The sequence below is a fragment of the Seriola dumerili genome, unplaced genomic scaffold (genome assembly GCF_002260705.1).
Source record: "Seriola dumerili isolate Sdu_G_001 unplaced genomic scaffold, Sdu_1.0 BDQW01000070.1, whole genome shotgun sequence".
NCBI lineage: Eukaryota > Metazoa > Chordata > Actinopteri > Carangiformes > Carangidae > Seriola > Seriola dumerili.
The window spans coordinates 597,017-616,276 of record NW_019174325.1 but is presented as its reverse complement, the minus strand read 5'-3'; the positions used below and the strand labels follow the sequence as shown (position 1 = coordinate 616,276).

At 41.7% G+C, this 19,260-nt stretch overlaps 1 protein-coding gene across 1 annotated transcript in view; it reads right to left on the bottom strand.

The window, feature by feature from the left end:
- Positions 1-2,389: 2,389 nt before the first annotated feature.
- The window catches only part of cttnbp2 (cortactin binding protein 2), a 111,458-nt gene continuing 94,587 nt past the window's right edge, over positions 2,390-19,260 (bottom strand). Inside the window, exons 11-23 of the mRNA XM_022743592.1 lie at positions 16,178-16,273; positions 12,564-12,643; positions 11,124-11,210; positions 10,193-10,292; positions 9,893-10,069; positions 9,497-9,669; positions 8,904-9,082; positions 8,554-8,804; positions 8,206-8,397; positions 7,315-7,366; positions 6,967-7,066; positions 5,707-5,814; positions 2,390-4,004 (exon numbers count right to left, since the gene is read on the bottom strand). Of these exons, the coding sequence (XP_022599313.1) occupies positions 3,639-4,004; positions 5,707-5,814; positions 6,967-7,066; positions 7,315-7,366; positions 8,206-8,397; positions 8,554-8,804; positions 8,904-9,082; positions 9,497-9,669; positions 9,893-10,069; positions 10,193-10,292; positions 11,124-11,210; positions 12,564-12,643; positions 16,178-16,273 (1,961 nt within the window). The 3' untranslated portion in view covers positions 2,390-3,638. The remainder of the gene's footprint in view (positions 4,005-5,706; positions 5,815-6,966; positions 7,067-7,314; positions 7,367-8,205; positions 8,398-8,553; positions 8,805-8,903; positions 9,083-9,496; positions 9,670-9,892; positions 10,070-10,192; positions 10,293-11,123; positions 11,211-12,563; positions 12,644-16,177; positions 16,274-19,260) is intronic.

Sequence of the window (19,260 nt, the reverse complement as noted above, 5' to 3'; positions counted from 1 at the left end):
GTACATCTGATTATGGAAAGAAGAAATTAGCCCTTTAATTGGCAATACTAAAAGGATCTTTTAACAGGTTAGCTAACCGCACGTGATAACACCAAGTCCTTACCCGCAAATGATTCACCAAACACAAAATTGTGCCTTGACTTTTATTTGCCTGCTTTTGTTCTTTGGATATCAGACTAATTCCGTTTTTTTTGAAGACTCACTTTGTCGCACTGCTCCGATCAACTTGTGAAGTACATAGTGACATCTCAATAGATTAAATGGAAAAATATTAAATTGGATATTAAATATTAAACTGGATTCATTTAATAAAACAACAGCTGCAAGTCACAAAAACTCCCTGCCACAGCAGCAGTCTTTCAGCTGCTGAAACACATTTCACCGTCAGACACAATGCTCACTGCAAGCAACGTGGAATCCGGCCCATGAAAAGTGGGATCTGAGGACGTGTGTACAGTTTCAGGCCTGAAGATCCCTCAGCGTATCTCGGGACGCTTTGTGTGGTTGTTTATTGATATTAACTTTTTATCTACGTGTGTCATCGTGTTACTCTTTTAAAAACATACATTTGTGATGTTTTCCTTCAGCTTTTTCCTCTTCATTTCTCCACCTGACCACGTCCAGCAGGCGGCGGTGTAGCTGCTACAGAGTAGTTGAGCGCTCAATCCTCTCTCTCTCTCTCTCCTCTCGTTCCTTTCATCTGTCTATCAACCCTCATCCGCTACTCTCTCCTCCCTCTCTTCTTTCCTGCAGTCTTCTGTTTTCCTTCCCTGTTTTTCAACGTCCTTACTCGATCTATCCTTCAATCCCTCGCAGTCCTTTGTGTGTGTGTGTTGTGTGTTGGTGTGTGTGGTGTGTGTGATCGTACCAGGCGGACGTGAGTTGCTGCAGCAGCGGCAGTGGAAAGAGAGACGTCCAGAAGCCAATTCATCGAGACAACGCCTCAGACAGACCTGTCAAAAGACACACAGAAGATAAATCCTCTGCTTTACATGCTCCGCGTGTCAGCAGCCGCCAGACGCTTCAACACTCCACAGCCGCAGTCCAGAACAGACGAACCTCAAAGGATGCCCTCGGTGGTGCGACCAACACTCCAGAGAGAGCACCACACCTCCGAACCAGAGGGCTCAGAGCGGCGCGCATTCAACAGCTGCACGTCCTCGGACGCTCTCAAAACAGCTCGACAAGTTATAGAAATGTAAGCACTGCCTTAACATCGTTACAATTAATTTACAACCAGAATGACGATCGGTGTCAATGAGCACCTGTTTGATGTTTCTAACAGGTGAGCGAGATGAATTAACAGCTGTTGACAAATTTTAATCTCAGATACACTTATACATTCAAGTAAACTTACCATTTTACACACCCACTAGATCAACATCTTCAGAAAAATGTAAATAACGTTTAATCTATTGTCCAGACACTGAGAACATAATTTCCCGCTGATTCCTGAAAACACAGTACAAACTCCAGAGTTCTTCCTTGTTTAAGACAAGTTAAAGTATAAAGAAACACAGCAAGCGTTGTCCATGTGCGTCGGAACGTCCATTGTTTTCTATGCCGAAAGACCACACGCCTACGACAGTGGCTGACCAGCCGCCGGCCATCATCATCGATCATCATCTCATCATCATCATCATCATAGCTGAAGCACGTCAACCTATCTCTCTCTTTTTGAGAAATTCATCATAGGAGGCAGAGAGCAGTTTCTACCAGTGACACCAGCTGCCAACAAGATCTACTTTATACTTGTCAGAATCTAAAATGTTTGCTGTTATTACACAAAACTATTTACATTTTCATTTTTCTCCCCCCAAAGACTTTTTCTCACCACCATCCGTAATTTATTTTCATTTTCCACCTGTGAGTAGCTCCATGATTTCCTTTGTGCATTGCATTGTGGAACAGTAGTGTAGTATACTATATATGTTATATATAGTATATATAGTATATATATATATCCTCTAAACCTTCTTAGAATTAGTATTAGTATGGAACTGAGGCACAGCTAATGTTAGCACAATGGCTACAATGGTAGTTTTTCCCTTTGTGTCACTGCTGTTCCAGAATTTCCACAAAGGATTCTGGGAAATGTCTGAAATTTTTTAAACGTGAATCACACACACCGTGAATCACACACACCGTGTGAACAGATTGAAAGAAAAGTGAGAACGCAGAAAACATTAAAAAGAAAACCGAGCATTAGGTTGAGCATAAATCTGGGTGTGAAAACAGGAACTACGGAGGCCCCAAAGGCTCAAACGTTGTGCACGCAAGATAAAGAAACATCCCTGTTTGGCGGCTCTGTAAAGTCCTGTGTTTTAGTAAAAATAAAATAAATAAATAAAAACAGAATAAGTCAGATGGGGATTTTTAACAGTGCCATTTTAATGTTTGTGCTTGAAAGACAATTCTTTAAACCTCAAACAGCTATCGTACAGATCCAAATCATAGGTTGACTAAAATCTCTCCTGTACATATGTATAGATATATTTATATATTTATATAAACAATGTCTGCTTAAAATAAAACTTGTCCTTAAAAATAAAAACACAGGAAGAACACAGTGATAATGGAAAGCAAAAACAAAAACAAAAGAAAAGGAAAGTGTGAATTACACTGTAGGGCTCAGCTGGGGTGAATTGAACATGACTCAGGGGGAAATGATGGGCATTTAAAATATTTATTATGGCTTACAGTTGACAAGAGGACATCCTGTGTTTATACAGTTCTATTACTTATTGCCACATCCCCGTCACTTTGAAACAAGTGACGGGTTCAGAACCAAACTCACTTTACAAACACTATGTACAAGTTTCTTTTTTTCTTTTTTTGTTCGTTTAGTTTTCAGCAGTTTTACTTGAAGATTTCGTCACTGTACAAGCGTCATACCACATACACCAATCTATAGAGCATTTAAACTTACTAATTCTTATTTACAAATATATTTGGTAAAACCCTGATTAATTTCAACAGTATTTAAACCAACCTTGCGACTATTTAAAGATAAAACACTTGAATATCTCAAGATACTTAATAGCAAAAATAAAATAAAATAAAAACAACAAAAGAAAGAAAATAAAAACCTGCTCGTTTCTCTTCTTTGATCCGAAAACACTTCTCACTTAAAAAGAAACACCTGTAAGTACTTTCAGTTACTCTTCAACGGCCTTACACCACAGGAGAAGGACAGTATTTCACTGAAAGTACACAAAAATACTGTGCCAGGACTGTTTTTTGAGGCAGTTTCCACCAGTCAAATACTTTATATCTCAACTCTTATTTCAGTAAATTCTTACTGTGTCTTGTCGACTGAATACTGTCCCATTATATGCAGGTTGAAACACTGGAATAAGGTAACAGTAAAGTAACCTGCTCCATTACCTTCTGTTGGATTTTCTCCCCCCATGTAAATTCTTACCAAACCTTCTTCTTAATCTCCCGAACGATCAAATACTTCAAATACTGTAATAGAATAAAACTATGGTCCCCAAGTACACAACTGTAGTACAGTGTAACAAGTACGGATAACAAGTACAAATACTAAAAGTCAAAGGTCGTCAGGTACCTAGTCTTTACATCATGGAGGGAGGTTCACAGCGGAATCGGGAGGAGGAGGAGGAGGAGGAAGATGTCTACTTGTTGTTGTTTTCATGCAGGTCTCTGTGGAGGATCCAGATGTCCTCCTGTGATTGGTTGTTGTCGTTGATGTTGTTGCGGTAGTAGTTGTAGTTGCTGCTGCTGCTGCTGCTGTTGGGTGGAGCCTGCTTTGTTCTGCTGCTGTTTGTGGTTCTGCTGCGGCTGGGAGGCGTCTGGGTTCGGATGGGGCTGCTGCTGCTGCTGCTGCTGCTGGTGGTGGTGGTGGCAGCGGTGGACGCTCGTGTCTGCTGCCCCCTGCTGCTGGGGACGGGGAGCTGCGATTTGGCGCGAGGGCCTGAACGCCGGTCGCTGCTCTGGACGGCTGCCTGGTTGGAGCTGCGGCTGGACTGACGGACAGCGGTCTGCGGGACGACAAGGACAGTTTGGTGAGTTGAAGCCAGTTTTTTTTTTTATGCACCGTAAGGACGGGGAAGTGAGATCAGCAGCTCTAGATCTGTAGTTGTAGACACACGTGTTCCAGATTTTAAATGTCTGTCTTCTTCTCAGGTTGACTGACATCAATGAAGTAGCTCAGAAGATGCGTCGTCTGACCACACCCACTTTACGCAGTGATTGGCCGGGTGTGTGACAGGTTAGAAAACTTCTCCCAAGCTTTTTTTTTTTTTTTTTTTTAATCGTTTACTGAACTTTTTCTATCATTTTCTTTTGTTTTAGTTTGAATCTGTTTGCTTTTTTAAATGCTGATCAAGTTCAAGAGAGACAATTCTAGTTCTCAGGGTCCATCAGAGATATTTGATATTTAGACGGTACCGTTCTCCTAAAATCACATTTGCACTATTGACTATTGTTTTATATATATTCATTGTAAGAAACAATTTAAGGTTTCCCTTTTTCTAACTTGTACATTTGATATATTTTTGATGTACTGCTGATCATTTATACTCCTGCTCTCTGGGATGTTTATCACCCTGGGCTGGTTGGATGATTAACCCCCACCCTCTCCAAATCAGACGTCAGAGGGAGGCGGAGGAGGCGGAGGAGGTTTCAGACGCTTGTTTGACAAGAAACTTCCAAAGAAAACTAAACTTTGCTTTCCACTCATTCAGTTCATCCTGGGGTCACTACACACAATACAAAGTGCAGGTTTGAATAAGAAAGGAAAAACACTAAATAAAATAATTCTCCTGCAGGTGAAACATTGTTCTAACGGTCGACGCCACGTCATTTTCTTTCTTCCAAGGTAAAGTCATATTTGAGAATTACAGTCTAAATGATGATGATGGTATTTTTAAAAGGCTGAATCATCCCCTCAATTTGTTCTAACACCAAAACAATGAGCTGAAAGAGGCTTAAAGGCTCCTGCACATCAAGCACAAACCTTACAGCTGCAACCAAACCTGCAGTAATGCACAGTAGAGAACAGGGGCTTCCTCAAACTGCCAATACTGCACAGGTCAATTATGTGTGAGGTAACAGCAAACACTCAGGAGACACATGATTAAACGTTGCACAAAACAATCACACACACACTTTTAAGATCTGAGTCACCGGTCTGTGGTCGAGTGAGGTCACTCGGTGGAGTGATGATGACAAACAGGATTAGTAGAAAGTGTTTTTCTTTTATTTTCTCTCTGTGTGGGTACGTTTGTTTTCTAGCTTTTAGAGATGCAGTTTCAAGAATTAATACTCAAAAAAAAATGTATAAAATGAATTTAAAATACTCTGAACTGTTTGAATGGCTCTCAGTATTTATGTCTTCTCCCGCCCTCTTGTGGCCACAGTAGGTTACTGTCTCTGCAGGCTATCTTGACGTCCAGCTGACACGAGCATCATTTCTGTCATTTTTGTGGGCGTGGCTGAATCCCATCGACGAAGGCTGGCTGCATTTGTCGGATGTTTGTATGTATGCATTGTGGGTAATCCTGGGATCTCTGACAGGTGAGTACTTATAGCTAGCTACAGATAAGAGTGCTTGTCCTTTGACTTAGCTTCTGCACATTGAGAGGGTTGTGTGCTGGCGGAGAGGGCATAATTTATTTTCCTATTTATTTTGACATTGAGCTTCCAGTTATTGACCCCCCCCACCCACCCACCCGCTCTCACCATCTGCGGTCGCTGCTGGATGGCAGTTTCCTGCTCGGCCTTGTGGGACGGCGACACTTTGCTGGGAGAGCTGGAGAAGAGGATCAGGTCGTCTTTGGTCTGAGAGATCTGTGGCAGATAAACAAGAGCAGCGGTGAACACCTTGGACTGAAGGTGAGTAACAACACAGTTTAATCACCCTCAGCTTTCTGTCAGTTTCCTGCAGGTGAGGGCTGTCATTACTTGAGGTAAATTACTGGCTGTGGATGAGGTGTTATGGTTTAAGGTCTCAGATTAGGGGATCAGTTTTTAAAGGTCAGAGCTTATACCAATCATTTAGAAACAGAATGTTTTGGGGTTAGTCAGGAAAGTATTTCTATTCCTCAAAAACCTCCAACAGATCAAGTGTTTTCCACCGGGACTCGGTGCAGGTTTGAAAGACTCACACCCAACGTGGAAAAAAAAAAATCTTGTGGCTTAAAACTCAGAGGCCAAAATCAGCCAGATAAATATGTGTGACCTCCGGCTCAAACAGCACAGGAGCTGCTTGAAGGGAAATCTCATTCCCATGCCAGTGTAAAACCCCAGACGCTCATAAGGTCTCTATATTTGGAAGGATGACAGCAACGAATTAAAGAGGCAGGAATGAGTCAAAACATGTGACGTAAACGTTGTCAGTGTAATTAAGACCTGAGAGGCTTCTGACGTTTATTCTGTATTTTGCTGGATGACACAAAGTGACAGTCGCAGGTCCATCTTTTTGTATTTTCCCTTCGTTTTAAAGAAGCTATTTATAAGTTTTGCTCTTTGCTACACAGCTAGAAGCAGCATTAACAGCTGTTGACTTACCAGTCTAGAAGAGACAGTGTGAGTGTCAGCATCAAACTTCATTCTTTTATCGTCCTCAGCAGGGGACAGCAACACCAATATGATCCACTCTCGTCTCTATCACTTCTTTCCTTCTACTAAAGCTAGCACACTAACCAGCTAGCCCCAGCTGAAGCTAAGTTAATGCTAACGTTAGCTATGTAGCAAAACACAAAACTTACAAAGTGTGTACAGCTCACTTGTGCTGAATCTATTCCCCTTTAATTTGCCGTACCACAATTATATGAGTTTATAATAATAATAACATCACAACATGTAGTTTAGTTTTTAAAAAAGTCACTTAATGAAGGTTTATAGAGGGAAAGAGAGAATCCTGTGTTTATCTTTAAAGGTTTAAAAGGCTGTATCACACTGCTGTCAACACTGTCCACGTGTCGGAGAGTGTGACGATACCTTGCTGATGTCCGGCTCGGACCTGCTGGAGCACATGGTCTGCAGCTCTCTGATCAAATCCGTCTCGTCGTCGGAGAAAACGGACAAACCCACGGGCTCCCTGAAAACACACGGACCCGAGAAGATCAGACGTAGTGTCGTATTTCACCTTTGAGTACATCACACTTTTAATTAATCCAGCTGCTTAACTTAACGTGCTCATCGTCATCATGAGTGTGACTGAGTGAGACAGCCCTGCTCTCTGCTGGCTGCTTCAAGTCCTGCTACTGTCGTACCAGCACTACACTGCGTGACCACTGCTACTAACAACACTGCATTATAGTAATAATAAAAGGCCAGAACACAAACCTCTGGACTTTGCCATTGGCGATGAAGCTGACATCAGCGTTAGACAGTGACCCTGCAATCACAAGAGCAAACGTAAAGGATCAGGATCACTCAAACCACAAAACCCTCTCTCCTGCTGAGATCTAACAGCCTGGGTTTTATTTGTAGAGTGTTTGAGATTCTTGTCTCCACCCGCATGAAAGTGAATGTAATTCTGTCACACCACTGATTTTATGCATAAACAGTGACGTGACTTTTATACAGACAACGTCCCTGTTACTCAAGATAACCACAAACCTTTCTGTTTTTCTTTCTTTTAATCAGGGACTGTTTTCCATGGAAGGTAAAATCTGGTGTAAACTGTCCACACTGATATCTGTGGATTATCCCGAGCGCTGATGTGAAGTGTAAGAGATTATATTACAGTTACAGACGCTGAAGTAAAGCGCCGTTACTTTGACATTTGGTGGTCGACTCGTTCTCCGTCTCACTGGGAGTTTGACTCTGTGTTCTCTGGTCTGCAGAACTGCAGTGTCTTGTTTTCTGTTTCTACATGTTTTAAATACAAAATCTGATGTAACACTATTGCTGCTAAGTAATTAATAATGTCTCAGTTTTAAAGCAACTCGCCCCAACACTGATCCTGAGTAACAGGGACATTATTGGATCAGCAGCACATTCAGCCTGTTAAACAGCGTCACCTTGTGGATACTGACACGAACCATTTCTAGACCTCTGGATTTTCACTACGGGTGAACAAATCCTGCTCCATTCAAAAGCAGCTGAAAGTGCTCCGTTATTGATCTTGAAATGACACCAAGTGTCTCCTTTGCAGCAACAGGTTCGGAGTGATTTAAGGTCATCTGAAGGACGCCGCTCCGCTCCTCACTGCTGGCAGAGCAGCCATCTTACCCTCTCTGAAGGAGCCGCCGCAGCTCCAGTTTAAGGCGAGGCTTCCCTTCTTCCGGGGGCTGGTGTTGGAGCGTCTCAGCTTGCTGCCGTCCCGCCCCTTCCTGCCTCCCCCGCCGCCGTTTCCTTTATAGGAGCCGACGGCTGACAGAGGGAGGGTCCCGCCCCGAAACTCCAGCAGGTACCTGTCAATTTCTGAGTGGGAAACAAAAAAAACACACACATCAGTATCTTCTCTATCAAATCTGCCCGCCTCCCCCCTCCCCCACCCCCTCCTGTTGCTATGGTCACTCATTCCTGACTGTAACAGCAGCTGGTGAAACGTGTGAATCGACTGTGACGCCCACACACCGTGTCGAGGCAGAGGGCAGCCCAGGAGAACAGCCTTGTTGACCAGGATGCTGAGAGCTGCCTTCACCACAGCCTGCTGCCCGGCACTCAGCCCACAGTTGCTAGGAGACGGTCGCTGCGATGACGAGGAGGAGGAAGAGGAGGTAGTGCTCGAGGAGGAAGATGAGGAGGAGCGCTTGGCTGTTACCCGGGAAATGATGGCTTCTTCCACACGGGGGACGACCACGGCGTTCCAGAGCCGAGCGAGCCACCTGAACACACACACACACATACACACACACACATCAGCCTTATTCTATGCTAACGTGTAGTTTAATACATCATTAGCAGCAACACAAACACCTACACACCTGACGACTGCCTGCGCGTTGTTTGGCACCACAGGGCAGGACAGGAAGAGCTGCGGGCCCAGCAAAGCCTCATGGGTACCGAGGCGGGACAGACAGGCACTGAGCTGCTGCCAAACCTGGCTCACCCACAGCACCGAGCGCTCCACGACGCCATCAGGTGTCCACGCACCGGTCCCCATCTGGAGGAGACACGGGCGGAGGGAGGGAGGAAATATTTCACTTTTCTCTTCGAACCGAAGTGAAACACTGAGATCAATTAAAACTCGTCAGCCCGACGACATAAAACCAAACAGCTCGTTAGGTATTCTGAGAATTTCCCCTCTCGTTAATGTTAATGCTCCATTTCAAAGTTGCAATTACTTTCTATCTTTTTTTAATTCGTATTCTTTTCAGAGAGACTGAAGAAAGGATGAACCCGGAGAAATAATATAAAATAATACAGAACAGCTGCAACTTCTTCTTTCAGTCCTTAAAATGAAGATATAACATCTTCTACATCAAGACATTCACGGTTTGAAAACAACATGCACAGAAAAAATGATTCTCAACATCGTCTCTTTCTTCATCGGCGGCAGATAAAACGCCCGACTGACCTTATGGAGCAGCTTCCTGCGGAGGTGCCTTCCCAGCAGGCCGTGCAGCGGCTCCTGGTCCCAGCGAAGAGTCACCCAGCGGAAGTGCTGCTGGAGGCGGAGCTCGGATCCCTGGAGGCGGGGCTTCGACAACGTGGCAATCAGGAAACTGCCCTCGCAGAAATGGTGGGGACCTAAACGATGGATAAATAGTGAAATGATGATTAATCTTCTATTAGTCTGTTAGTCAACTATTTATCTGCTTCCATTAGATGAGACTCTTGTTCGCAGCATTTATCTCACACATCTGTTGCAGAAGAACCGTCTGAGTCCGGTTCCTGTATATTTGTATATACAGCCTGAACATGACGGTACTGAGCGGAACATACAGCCAAGGGTTTCGGGCTGGAATCTTACCGGTGTTCAGGACCAGCGGCGAAGCGGAGCCCCTGCTGTCCAGACTGTGGCAGAGGTCTCCCAGCAGGCCGGTCAGAGAGGAAGCCTTCTCCAGTCCCTCCAGGAGCACCACCACACAGCGGCCAGCGTGACCGGGTGGCACCCCGACCCCCAGACCCGCAGCCGGCACGAGGAAACCTGACACAGGTAGAGGAGCGGGACGACGGCAAGATTTTTAATTCAAACCTCTGGATTAAAACGACACAACAGAAACATCCCACTGCTGCTGCTGTGTGTGTGTGTGTGTGTGTATATTCTTACCACAGGTGATGAAAGTCTCCAGCAGCTGCTCTTTGGTGAGGCTTTCCTCCACCTCCACCCTCACCACGTCACAGCCGAGCCCCCCTGCCTCCTGCTTGGACTGGGAGATAGAGATGGAGGAGGAGGAGGAGGAGGAGGAAGGGAGATGAGTGAAAAGACAGAGAGCACGTTGTCATGGAAACAAAGGAAATCTACTACTACTACCGTGCGCTGAGAGAAATGGAGCAAGATGAGAGTTTGAATGAGCAGAAGGGCTTTTCCAGGCAGATTGCTGCTGGTAAAGACAGCAGAGCGTTTTCCTTTGCTTCTTGTACTGTTCTACACTCAGGTGTCACTTTATTAGGAACACCTAGCTTAAACCCGACAGTCTACACAGTATATACACTGGTAATATGATCCATAGGACCGGACCAGTGTCTTAGCTGCTGCATGTTTCACCATGTTCCAGTGATATAATGGACTAATGGTTTTTGCTATTTGCATGGAGTTTCTGTTTCTTTGCATCACACTGTGCAACAGCAGTAAACTGAACTTCTCTTTAAAAAGGGGCCAGGGGAGTTTTCCTTCCCAACTTTCTTCATCTCAGAAACCTCAGAGACGGAGAAAAAAAACCCACTTCACCTGATTGGATAAACGTAGCGCGCACTGGTCTGCTATTTTTGCCTTTGATTTCAAATTTGGAAGCTCGCGGTGGATTTTCCTGGGAACACCTGATAAAAATCTTTCCAAAGATCAGTTTCTAAATTCACTACATCGAGTGAGGAGAGAAAAAAGGCTCAATGCAACGTGGAGAAATATTCCTCTACTAGACTGAACCCAGCCGCAACCGGACAACGACTCCACAACAACACAACTTTAACCCAATCAACTGTCAGCTATCGTTAGCAACCTGACCCCCCTCCCATCAGTGTTTGTACAGCGGTGAACTCACCTTGATGCAGCGAGCAATCAGGTTGGCGATGTACTCCTGACAGCTTCCCTCCAGCCCGTGAAAGATGAGGTTTCCATACTGTTCCACCTGGAGAGAGAGAGAGAGAGAGAGAGAGAGAGAGAGAGAGAGAGAGAGACAGAGCGAGAGAGAGACAGAGAGAGAGAGAGACAGAGAGAGAGAGACAGAGAGAGACAGGTGGGTGAATAAATAAATCAACTGACACACAAGAGGGAGAATAATGAGAAGTGAAAAGCTCCGCCTTCTTGTGAACTTCCTCTGTTTGACATCATCACAAACTTATTCCAGCTGCGCTCACCTTGACCTTTGACCTTTTCAGCACTGGGGTTACGCAGCACAGATGATGTACTGCTGTACTCTCTGAAAGTCGCTCTGGTCAAGAAGCATGATTTAAATACTTAAAAGAAATAATGTATTATATGATGATTGTATGAGACCGCTGCCGAGGCCGGTGTCAAACAACATACACCAAACTTCAAAACGTAATGGGTTCCTCCCCGGACCGTGACCTTCTCCTCTGACGAGTTTGATGCTGATTGGTTCGGTACTTTTGAATAAATAGACATGAGTGAAAACATAATCTCCTCGGCGGAGGTAACGAGCGGTTACATTGATTATGGAAGAAGAAATTAGCCCTTAATTGGCAATACTAAATTGTATCTTTAACAGGTTAGCTAACGCACGTGATAACACAGTCCTTACCCGCAATGATTCACAAACACAAATTGTTGCTGACTTTATTTCCTGCTTTTGGTTTTTGGATCAGACTAATCCGTTTTTTGAAGACTACTTTGTCGCAGCTCCATTAACTTGTGAAGTACATTTAGTGACATCTCAATAGATTAAATGGAAAATATTAAATGGATATTAAATATTAACTGGATTCATTAATAAAACAACAGCTGCAGCACAAACTCCCTGCCACAGCAGCAGTCTTCAGCTGTGAAACACATTTCACCGTCAGACACAATCTCACTGTCAACAACGTGAATCCGCCCTGAAAAGTGGGATTTGAGACGTTTACAGTTTCAGGCCTGAGATCCCTCAGCGTCTCGGTGTGTGGTGTTATTGATATAACTTTTTATCTACGTGTGTCATCGTGTTTACTCTTTTAAAAACATACATTTGTGATTGTTTTCCTTCAGCTTTTCCTCTCATTTCTCCACCTGACACGTCCAGCAGGGGGCGGTGTAGCTGCTACAGAGTAGTGAGCGCTCTAATCCTCTCTCTCTCTCTCTCTCTCTCGTTTCCTTTCATCTGTCTATCACCTCATCGCTCTCTCTCCTCCTCTCTCTTCTTTGCTGCAGTCTTCTGGTTTCCTCCCTGTTTTTCAACGTCTTACTCATCTAATCCTTCAATCCCTCGCAGTCCTTTGTGTGTGTGTGTGTGTGTGTGTGTGTGTGTGTGTGTGTGTGATCGTACCAGGCGGACGTAGTTGTGCAGCAGCGGCAGGGGGAAGAGAGACTCCAGAGCCAATTCATCGAGACACGCCTCAGACAGACCTGTCAAAAGACACACAGAAATAAATCCTCTGCTTTACATGCTCGGTGTCAGCAGCCGCCAGACGCTTCAACACCCACAGCCGCATCAGAAAGACGAACCTCAAGGTGCCCTCGTGGTGCGACCGTCCAGAAACACCACACCTCCGAACCAGAGGGTCAGAGCGCGCGGCATTCAACAGCTGCACGTCCTCGGACGCTTCTCAAAACAGCTCACAGTATAGGAAATGTAAGCACTGCCTTAACATCGTACAATTAATTACAACAGAATGAGCGATCGGTGTCAATGAGCAGCTGTTGATGCTTTCTATCAGTGAGCAGGATGAATTACAGCTGTGACAAAGTTTTAATCTGATCACTTATACATTCAAGTAAACTACATTTTCCACACCCACTAGATCAACATCTTCAAATGTAAATAACGTTTAATCTTATTGTCCAGACACTGAGAACATTTTCCCGCTGATTCCTGAAAACACGTCAAACTCCCAGAGTTCTCCTTGTTTTTAAGACAAGTATAAAGTATAAAGGGAAACACAGCAGCGGTGTCTCATGTGCGTCGGAACGTCCATTGTTTTCTATGCGAGACCACACGCCTACGACAGTGTTGACAGCCGCCGCCATCATCATCATCATCATCATCATCATGAGCTGAAGCACGTCAACCTGTCACTCAGAATACTCCAGTTTTATTTCCCAGTCAACTCTCCAGATTTTACCACATTCTGGCAACTGTAACTAAGCATTTTATTTTACACATAATTTTTTAATCAAACAAAGTTAAAGATGAATCTGACTGAAAGCTTTATTATTATTATTATTATTATTATTATTATTATTATTAATAATAATAATATTATTATCAAATTTTCTAAAGACATCACAATAATATCGTTATCCTGAATTCTTTTGGCCACAACAATCGTGTAGTGGAAATGTTGATACCATGACGGTCCTGGTTGAGTTTATAAGCAGTTATTGATTTTCATTTTAACTGGAGTAGATAGATATTGATTTTTTTTTATTTCCACCTGATTTCCACTTTGATATCCATAAGATACATTTGTGGTTTTAAGAAACAAAAACCATCTCAGTGTAGTTTTACATCTCCTCTCTCAGGCTTCTCTCTGGAGTTCTAGTAACAACAGTGTCGGTGGGCCAATCAGAAGAGAGGAGGCTCTGAGCCTCTCTTCTGATTGGCTCACTGTTTTTCTAAATAAAAATATATCAGATTTCAGGTAAAACACTCAGAGAAACCAAATCCTGCAAGTGTTCGATGGTGGGTCCAGGTGGGCGGGGCTTGGTGACTGCTTTGTTGTGACATCACAAAGTTCCAGAAGTCCTGACGGCTGGTTTTAAGGCTCAGTTTCTGAACACAGGCTGTGTGCATTTCTCTGTGGACTGAGGCTTTGATACTTTCACAGTATTAATATAGAACCTAGACCTGATCTATAATCACACTACACATGGACAGAGACCTTTATATGATATGGGACCTTTAATCATTTTTCCATGTTCAGCTGACCTGCTGTGCACTAACTATGAACACTGTCTCCATCTTTCCAATTGTTAGTATTGAATTACATGAGTATTTACAGGTGTCTTCTTGTGAAAGTCGAGGTTACTTTAGACAGCTGAACAAGCCAAGGGTGAAAACCGAAGCACTGGATGTTTCCTGGCTCGACGCCAACGACAGTGACGTCAGGGAGGACAGACAGGAGGGTCGATACAGACCTTTGAGTCAGGACTTCACACACACATACACAAACACACACAAGGCTGCTTAGAGATGCACCTTCGATCACTTTATGAGACGTCTTCTGAGGGAAAACAAGCTGAGACGCAGAGAAAATGAGTAAGAACGAGTCGGAGGCAGAGGCAGGAGGAGAGAAAACTGATTGATGATGGAGTGAAGGGAGGAGGTGGAGGGAGACGGAGAGCTTGGCTGCTGCTCACCCTCATTTTCATGCTGCCAGACTATTGTTCAGTCTTGTTTTTCTTTCCCCCTCACTCACTGAGACGAGAAATACAGTAGATAAAGCAATTGAAGGAACGGAGGCAGCAGCACAGAAGCAGCCGCCGACAGTAAGAAAGATTATTCCAATATCTGTAGACCGAGACTGTCTGCTGCTCAGGGCTGCAGCTGTGACTCATCCATAATCATTTACACTGTTATGTGAGAAAATGCTCTGGCGCTGTGTCGTCTTCTGGCCCCAGTTAAGAAAAATGACTCTCATTTAGACACAGTTTGGATATTTCATCATTTAAAAAAAAAACACACCTACTCAACATTCCTGTGCCAGTATTACTCAAACCCATCATATCATATAACAGATCATTCTTACAGTGTATTATAGCGGTCGGTGGCTGCAATGATTTGATTTGATGTGCTAATGGTTTTAATGTTTCCCCCTGGTTGGAGACACTGTTGTCCCATCAGAGCTGTCCACACCGGATTAGGAGCGGAAAAGCAAAATCTACGGCCATGATGCGTATCAGTTGTGCAGGTTGTCAACTTACAGAACTCCTACATTAGAATCTCCTGTATTCATGTTTTGCAGATGTTTTTACCATCATGATTCATTTTTTACCAATAATGTTATTATTCTGTCATTACACAATCATTATTTTGTTCTTCCACATTAATGTTGGTTGGGCAGTCACAGGTCGACCTGGTCTCCTGCCATATGCAATATTTTTCATAATATATTTTCATATTATATAATTTTTTACAGTTAATACAATAATATAATTATGCATTATTTAAACATTTAAATATAATTTAAATTTTAAAATAAAGTTAAAATACAACAATAAACTGATATATTTGGGCCCGACAGTGTCCAGATATTGGAGAGAAGAAGATGACTGCAACAGCCGGACTAGGTAACTAGGTTATTTTACAGCAGCCTGGTGCTGACTGTACAAAACTAAATCAGAGTAACCACAGGGAATCTGGCCCCAACTCAGAATGGAGCAACGTCAGTCTGATTTTACATGTCAGTCACTAGTGACAGTCGAATCCTCCACAGCCATTAAAGCATGTGGAGAAAAAAAATATATATATATTTTGAAGTTTATCATTTTTTTGGTGCAGCACTTTATTTTTGAGACACTGTTTTTGTTGCAGCACAAGTTTTAAGCCTCAACTGCATTTCATTTATTTATTTATTATACCATAATATAGTAAATGCTGACCCTGAGGACAGATCTGCTCTATAGCACAAGAGTGATACTGCTGTTGTAATATGATCAATAACAATTATGTATTGATTCAAATGTAGAACATTATTAAGTCAAAATACTTCTTCTGCAGAGATGCCCTGACCTGAATTTCCCTTCATGCAGCGAGGCTCAGTAGGCAGAGCCTGGTACTCGACTGCCCACGCTACAAATGCATCCAAACTGATTTGTTAAGGCCCTTTCATCCACCAAATGGCATGTTCCATCAGTGATGGTAGCTCTGATTCTGGGTTTGGCTCAGTGCTGCAAAATGAACACAAACACACACACACACTCAGGCTGCCAGTTTTGTACCTTTGAGGCGGATGGTGATGCACTGGCTGATGGGCTTTCTGACCAGGTCCCAGGGGGATAAAGGCAGCTCCTGACCTGGCAACCACTCAGTATCTCCTGGAGGAGCAAAGAAGGAGAAAGGGACATGTTAGGACAGTGAGACTGGGTCACACACACTTGTTGTATAAAGTGTAATTTAGTTCAAAGGTCACACACACACACACACACAAACACACCATAACAAGTACTATGAAATGCCAAAGGATGCTGTTATGGTTTATATAAAATAGTATACTGTCTATGCATTGAGGGATTTTGGTCATATCAATGTCCACATGCTGTCAGAACTACACCTGAAATGGACTTGTTATCTTTACGTGTCTATTCCTGCCACAGCTGCATCCATAACTACAATATTCTGGCTGAAATGCTGTAAAGATGCAATATTTATCTAAAAAAACTAAAAATAAAATATTTCTCCTCCACAATATATGAGGCAGGAGAAACAGTGTGACTGCTTCTCTCCTAGGATGCAATTAGAGCAAATACACATCACATTAGGACAGGATGATCTACTGCAGGAGGTGCTGTGGCTGTAGCAATTAAAGTAGAGATAAATTTCCTGAAAGAAGAACAGACAGCAACAGTAAAACCCCACACACATTTGTTTGATAATAACATTTCAGCTCTTTTTAGTCAGGCAGAGAAGTGTTTTTCCTATTTTTCCCACAAGCACTTGAAAACACAAATGATAAACAGTCCCTCTTTTCAACTGAACTACCTAGCAAAAACAAAAACGTCAACATGAAAAAATGTCAAAGTAAAATAAGTCATAATAATAAAAAAGTATAGTAAGGCATAAAAAACATACTATAGTAAGGCATAAAAACATAATAGGATAGTAAGTAATAAAAATGTCATAGTGTAGTAAGGTATAAAAATGTCAAAAAACATCACAGTATAGTAAGGCATAAAAATGTCAAAAAACGTCATAGCATAGTAAGGCATGAAAACGTCATAGTATAATAAGGCATGAAAACGTCATAGTATAGTAAGGACTAAAAATGTCATAGTATATCAAGGCAAAAAAATGTCAAGAAATGTCATAGTATACTAAGGCATGAAAACGTCATAGTATAGTAAGGCATAAAATGTCATAGTATAGTAAGGCATAAAATGTCATAGTATAGTAAGGCATAAAATGTCATAGTATAGTAAGGCATAAAATGTCATAGTATAGTAAGGCATAAAATGTCATAGTATAGTAAGGCATAAAATGTCATAGTATAGTAAGGCATAAAATGTCATAGTATAGTAAGGCATAAAATGTCATAGTATAGTAAGGCATAAAATGTCATAGTATAGTAAGGCATAAAATGTCATAGTATAGTAAGGCATAAAATGTCATAGTATAGTAAGGCATAAAATGTCATAGTATAGTAAGGCATAAAATGTCATAGTATAGTAAGGCATAAAATGTCATAGTATAGTAAGGCATAAAATGTCATAGTATAGTAAGGCATAAAATGTCATAGTATAGTAAGGCATAAAATGTCATAGTATAGTAAGGCATAAAATGTCATAGTATAGTAAGGCATAAAATGTCATAGTATAGTAAGGCATAAAATGTCATAGTATAGTAAGGCATAAAATGTCATAGTATAGTAAGGCATAAAATGTCATAGTATAGTAAGGCATAAAATGTCATAGTATAGTAAGGCATAAAATGTCATAGTATAGTAAGGCATAAAATGTCATAGTATAGTAAGGCATAAAAAAGTCAAAAAACGTCATAGTATAGTAAGGCATCAAAATGTTAATAAACGTCACAGTATAGTAAGGCATAAAAACTTCACACTATAGTAAGGCATAAAAATGTCAAGAAATGTCATAGTATAGTAAGGCATGAAAACGTCATAGTATAGTAAGGCATAAAAACGTCATAGTATAGTAAGGCATAAAATGTCATAGTATAGTAAGGCATAAAAATGTCATAGTATAATAAGGCATAAAAATGTCAAAAAACGTCATAGTATAGTAAGGCATAAAATGTCATAGTATAGTAGGGAAAAAAATGTCAAAAAACATCATAGTATAGTAAGGCATAAAAACGTCATAGTATAGTATGGCAGACAAATGTCATAGTATAATATGGCATAAAAATGGTTTTAATATCAATACAACATTCACATCCCTCTATCTTGGATATATTCCCGATCGGGGTAAGTAAAGATGATACTTATCTCCTAAAGATTATGTTTGCAGAAAGTAAAACTGTCCTACTGCTGGCCTCTTTATTAATAGTGTGAAACACCTACATCTTCTAGAACAGATGTCTTACTCTATCAAGAACTGGGAGAAAAACAATGGGAAAATGGTGCGTTTGTTGACACAATGACAGAGATCTTTCATAATTATTGCATGTAATGTAAAATATTTTGTTTCAAATTAGGCAAATTTGCCTTGACTTGATTACCATCCCATGACCTGTCTGTTCATTTTGTTGACTTTTTGTTAATTGTTTGTTCCTTGCCTGTTTTTTCTCGTATTATGAAAGATGTAAATAAATAAAAAATTTAAAAAACTGTTTGTTTAATTTATTTTCATTAAAATCTAGAACACTTGTTGCACCACACTGCAGACCTCAGATCAGATCAGGTTATTCAAACAATTTTATGTTAATCTGACTGTTTGAGGGATGTTACAACTACAACAAGTGAACTTGAAAAAGTTGAACAGTAGAGATTTAAACTTTGTCATCTTTGTTCTGGAGATAGTAACACTGGGGAAACTGCAATTTTGTAGTTCAACTGTAGGGCTGACAGTCCGGCTGCAGGCTCAAAGACAGATAACTTAAAGTCACAGTATTGTAAGATGTAAAAACATCACAGTATAGTATGGCATAAAAACATCATTGTATAGTAAGGCACAAAAAACGTCATAGTAAGTTATGGCATAAGTCATAGTATAGTCAGTCATAAAAAATGTAATAGTATAGTAAGGCATAAAAAATTTAATAGTATAGTAAAGCATTGAAAGTCATAGTATAGTAAGGCATAAGAACGCCATAGTATAATAAGGCATAAAAACGTCAAAAAACAACA